The sequence below is a fragment of the Miscanthus floridulus genome, chromosome 4, assembly GCF_019320115.1.
Source record: "Miscanthus floridulus cultivar M001 chromosome 4, ASM1932011v1, whole genome shotgun sequence".
Lineage (NCBI taxonomy): Eukaryota > Viridiplantae > Streptophyta > Magnoliopsida > Poales > Poaceae > Miscanthus > Miscanthus floridulus.
This window is the reverse complement of record NC_089583.1, coordinates 59092309-59097721: the sequence shown is the minus strand read 5'-3', so window position 1 is coordinate 59097721 and position 5413 is coordinate 59092309. Positions and strand designations below refer to the sequence as shown.

The 5413-nt window shown below is 43.7% G+C and overlaps 1 protein-coding gene across 1 annotated transcript; it reads right to left on the bottom strand.

The window, feature by feature from the left end:
* Positions 1 to 3377: 3377 nt before the first annotated feature.
* On the bottom strand, positions 3378 to 5030 carry LOC136551529 (uncharacterized). Its single transcript, XM_066543065.1, has 4 exons — positions 4696 to 5030; positions 4048 to 4211; positions 3591 to 3666; positions 3378 to 3518 (listed from the first exon to the last, which is right to left on the bottom strand). The coding sequence occupies exons 1-4, from the start codon at positions 4999 to 5001 to the stop codon at positions 3450 to 3452; spliced, it is 615 nt and encodes a 204-aa protein (XP_066399162.1). The 5' UTR covers positions 5002 to 5030; the 3' UTR covers positions 3378 to 3449.
* Positions 5031 to 5413: the final 383 nt, after the last annotated feature.

The window sequence follows — 5413 nt, the reverse complement described above, 5'->3', positions numbered from 1 at the left end:
TGCTCAAGTTCTGGAGAAGTCCTCGGAGGTCTGGTATATTCTTGTAACATTCCTTTGTAAGACTATAATATTAATATATTTATCTTCTCTAATTACTGCAATGTTTATTATGGTTATCTAGCTCATGCCATAGTTGGTTAGCTAAGCATGGTTAGTATAGGGGTTCTACTCTTTAGCATGGAATCTCCGCTCTCATAGAGTGCTCTAGTTATAGATCGTAACTAGAGTAGTAATCGATAGACTTGACATGGTGTCTAGCCTATAGATTACCTAAGATGGCATCCAACCCCATGGTTAGCTGTGGTAGCCCCAGGTGGTGACAGCCCTAACAGCCTATGTATTCCACCATGTTGGGTTAGTGTTTGCAGGACCGTAGTTAGAGCTTCCTAGCCCCCTTCTCATCCGTTTTCGTGGCTAGTGTTCTGATGCCCTAAACTTATCCATGCTTTAGTTATCCCCTCTGGTCTAAACTAGAATAGAACCACAGTAATAGAGAAGTATACAGGAGCCTTGAACTCACCTGTTGTTCTTCCCAACTTAGCTTGTCTACTCTTCTATCTTATCGTAGAGTTCTCCCGTATGTCATTTATGCAACACTCCTATTTTATCACTTACCCCCACATTAGTTTAGCCGGTATACTAGTTAGTAGATATATGATGGTTAATTATCAACTTCTTTAACCATTGCTTCCCTAAGAATAAATACGATACCCTGAAATACTCCTAGGTAAAAGCTACAATGGTATCCGTACGCTCGTGGATTTCTCTGTTTGCGTTAACAAATACCAACAGTGGGGAAGAAGAATGATCGACATGGGGAACAATGAAGAGAAAGGATAGTGTTTTTTATGCAAATATACAAGAGAGAAAGAAAGTATAAAAATGTCTAGTAGGGTGATTTGAAATAGTTCATGTCACGACCCATCCGTCCAACTGCATAATCATCATTATCATGAGCATCATTAGCATTCAAATCTCGCTTTTAAAAAAACCATGCATACAAAATTCTGCACATTTTGAGCTCTGCAATGTTTACTCAGGCAGTCCGGCCCTTACTACTGGACAGTCCGTGGATGCACTCATTTAGACTTGCACAATCTGCACCTACATGTGACTCACCAGATGATTCAGTGGACACTGCTGGATAGTCCGATAGAATACGATGGACCCCTGTAACATGCAAAATCATGCGCTATCCACACACACTAACCCCTAGCCACACACATCAGCCCCAACACTAACACCACACATCAGCCCTCTCCTTCTCCCTCACTCAATCTCTCGCACACACAAGAACCAGGAAAAAGAATAGGGAAAGGAGAGGAGAAGAGAATAAGGAGAGGAGGAGAAGGCATTACTAGAGACGGCCTCTTTGCCGAGGGCCTCGACAAAGGCCTATTAACCCTCGGCAAAGGCTTTGCCGAGGGCGGCCCTCGGCAAAGAGCTCTCGGGAAATTTTGAGTCGAACGAAGAGGGTCTTTGCCGAGGGCCCTTTATCGGGCACTCGGCAAAGCCTTTGCCGAGGGCTGGACCGGCACTCGGCAAAGAAAAGCAGCCGTCACGACGCCGGCGCCTGGGACGGAGTCTTTGCCGAGGGCCGTCTCCGGGGGCCCTCGGCAAAGAATTATTCTTTTTTTTTTGAAAAATCTTTGCCGTGGGCCTCCAACCATGGCCCTCGGCAAAGAAATGGTGCAGAATTTTTCCAAAAAATATTTGCCGAGGGCAATGGGACAGGCCCTCGACAAAGAATTATTCTTTTTAAAAAAAAAATCTTTGCCGAGGGCGTCCCCGCAGGCCCTCGGCAAAGAATTTTTTTTTTAAAAAAAAGTCTTTGCCGAGGGCCTCCAACCATGGCCCTCGGCAAAGAAATGTTCCAGAATTTTTCCAATGAATCTTTGCCGAGGGCAATGGGATGGCCCTCGGCAAAGGACCATTCTTTGCCGAGGGCCTTGGTCATTGCCCTTGGCAAAGAGGCAGAAATTTAATTTTTTTTTGTTTTTTGCATTCCATCGACACAAGCATTTCATATATATACATATATATATCAACCATCACATATATATATCACACAGAACCTATTTTCTCACAATATATGACAACCATAATTGTGAACCACAAATCACAATATATTACAACGATAAGTCACATGTTCATCATCATTCACATGTTTATTACGACAAGTTTATGAAATCCAAGCACAAGTCAGAACCATAAACCACAAATATTACAATAAAGTCCAACCACATCACCTAGCACTAGTCCTCGTCAAGGTAGTCCTTAGGTATGAGAATGAAAACTTTATCACACTCGACCTCTCTTGTATAGAACAGTGGGTGTTATTGACATGATAGTTTCACAATTCTTGTGGCTTTGAGCAATCAGATGGCCTCACCTATTATGTAAATATATATAGGACTATTAGCATAACAGGTATGTATGTAAGACTCAAGTACTGCTTCGGTGCTTCCAGAAGCACCAATAATTTTGGTTGGTCAAGGATCCCGAGATCACTATGGGGCAAATATCGTAAGCCTGTAACGAAGGGAGCACAGATAGCACAACTGAAGGATGACACAGGGAAAGTGCTTCATTTTAAGTGAGCTTAAGCACACTAGGAAATTTTGAGTCATGCAAATACATGCTAGAATTTATTGTAAAATATAAGCATACTTCAAGTTATTACCCCTTCAAGATCACTCCAAGGAGGCTTTCCATCGAACATCTCTATGATGGTGCAGCCGAGACTCCATATATCAACAGCGAGATCATAGCCTACATCTTTCAATAAATTTCTAGTCACAAGCATTTTACTAACTTTGATATAAAAATAAACACATGAAGCAGCAAAATACAGTAATAGGCTCATTTGACAAGCCAAATGGCTTTCTACTAAAGGCTAACTAATTCATTAAAAAAACTGCCACCCAAGCTGTGAACTAGAGAAATGAGCTACTGTTGTTTTATTTTGTATGTCTCACAATTGGTTGCCTAACTAACTGCCCGTTTGTGAGTTCATATATCAAATAATATTTATTTTTATTACAAATGCATTTCGTACAAAGTTAAGAGAGCTTCATAGCCCATCAACATAATATATGTTCTTATTCCTTTGTTGCACACAGACTTTAAGCAGCCCATGCAACAGGCTCTGGAGTCTCACTGTACTTTGCAGTTTCAGTAAGTACAGAACTTCTGAGCTCCCAATGTTTTTTTTTCATGATCTTGCCTGAGCATATTACTCGAGTTCACACTGTAATTGACAACCCATGCTGAAAACAGTGTAAGGTTAGATAAAAATCATAGTATTATCGTGTTATGCAACATTACAATTTTATACAGACCAAAGTTTGTGTGTGTGTGTGGTGGTGGTGGGGGGGTCACATGTTGTACATAGAAAATTAAATTGATACTTAGTTGCATGAAAAGTTGGTAGTAATACAAGGAATATCTTAAGATACCTCTGGGGCCATCCAGTATGGTGTTCCCTTCAGTGAAAGATTAGGGGCTGCAGTACTTAACTGGTAAAAGGAGAAAATGGTGTCAATGGTGCCACATGAAAAATGTTACTGAACTCATGAGTCTATACTCACATGCTTGGCCATTCCAAAGTCAGCCAATTTGACTACACCCTGAACATCAACTAGCAGATTTGCTCCTTTGATATCCCTGCAAGTGTATATTTTCATTGCCTTTTACATAAATGACACAAACTGAAAGCAGATGCATTAGTATATAGCAATCAAAACCTTACTGAGAGGTGCACTCCATGTTACTCTTTTGAAAACTTTTGTTTGAGGTTGCTCAGCTTTGATACACAAGCTATGCCCTCCACCTTTTCATATATTCGCCTAGGTGAGCTAAGGCATTGAATAAGATGGCTTGAGTTTTATTTCTGCTCATGGTTGTCAACAAAGGTGAGCTAATTGCGAAAGTTTACTAGAAGCTCATAAGCAAGACAGAAGAACTAGGAACCAAGCCACAAGTCAACATACCAGTTGACCTGGCACAAAAAAAAATGCATTTGAACAATGACAGGGATTTGCATACCTATGCATAATCTTTTGGCCATGCAAAAATGCTAGACGCCTTAGAATATGGCGGGTGAAGTTGCGAATAACTGGTTCTGTCATTGCTCCATAATGTTGTTTGACATACTTATTAATTGAACCCGGGTGAACGTATTCCAGGTAAATGTAAAAACGATCTTCAATCTGCAAGACTACCCAAAGATTACATGATGAACTAAAAAGCAGAGCCCCTTTTTCGTTGACTTCTGTCCAGAACAGGTGAACTGTAGGGCAATAGTAATAGATGTCTGTTATGAGCAATTGTCAACTGCTCGAAAATTCAGTTGAAACAAACATTCTAGTACAGAGACAGTCCCAATCCCCTTTGTTCCTACATTTCCACATCTCAATAAATGCTAAGGATCCCCGAATAATCATAAACGCCTTTCAACTACTAGCTGAAAGTAACATCTCAACCGATTGTTGGAACTACGGAATCATACTACAATGCCAATTGCAAATTGACTGCAAATGTAGCACTTCCCCTACACACGTGAGTAGAATCTACAGGCAATCAAATCGAGCCATGCTACACATACAGTCATCCATGCGATCGAATTGAATTCCGATTAAATTGGGCGAAAGAAGAAAAAGGGGCGATTTATTTTGGAAGCAGAAAACACCGCACCTGGCCGCGAGCGTCGTCCTGTCGCCCCACCCATCGGCGATCCCGAGCGGGTCCGGCAGCCTGGGCGAGGGCAGCGGCAGCGGGTGCAGGACGGGCGAGGACGCGGACCTGGGCGGCTGCGCGCCGCCCTCCCTGGAGCTGGCGGACCTGGAGATGGGGGTGCCGACCGCGATCCCGATGGCCTCGGAGGCGGAGGAGCGGCCCCTCTGCTGCGGCGGGGACGGAGGAGGACCTGTCGGAGACGTCGTCGTCGATGCCGAGGTCCCCGGGCTCGACGTCGACGTGGCGCAGCTTCCGCTGGCCCATGAGCTTGGGCGGCGCGGTGGTGGGGCAGCGGGGCGCGCTGCGGCGGGCCGCACGGGGCGGCGGGGCACGGGGCGGCGGGGCGCGGGGCGGCGGTGGGGCGAGCAGCGGCGGCGGCGTGCAGCAGCGGCGTATGAAACGTGGGCGGGGATTTTGGGTCACGCCGCTGGCCGATTTAGGGTCGCGCCCTTTGCCGACGGCCCAGATTCAGGGCCCTCGACAAAGATTTTTTTATTTTTTTTTAAATTTTTTTTTGTCGAGGGTCATTTGCTAGGCCCTCGGCAAAGATTTTTTTTGATTTTTTGAACTCAGTTTTTTTATGGTGCTATAATACATTATTGAAAACTCAATTTTAAAATTTGGGTCAATTTTGACTTTTTTTTTGATATATTTCCCTAATTTATTTCTTTTCGTT

Coding starts and splice junctions, on each gene's coding strand:
- LOC136551529 (XM_066543065.1), bottom strand. CDS start 5,001: ATGGGCCAGCGGAAGCTGCGCCACGTCGACGTCGAGCCCGGGGACCTC. Junction 4,212..4,695: donor AGGACGACGCTCGCGGCCAG/GTGCGGTGTTTT, acceptor GTAGTCTTGCAG/ATTGAAGATCGTTTTTACAT. Junction 3,519..3,590: donor ACTTTGGAATGGCCAAGCAT/GTGAGTATAGAC, acceptor TCCTTTTACCAG/TTAAGTACTGCAGCCCCTAA.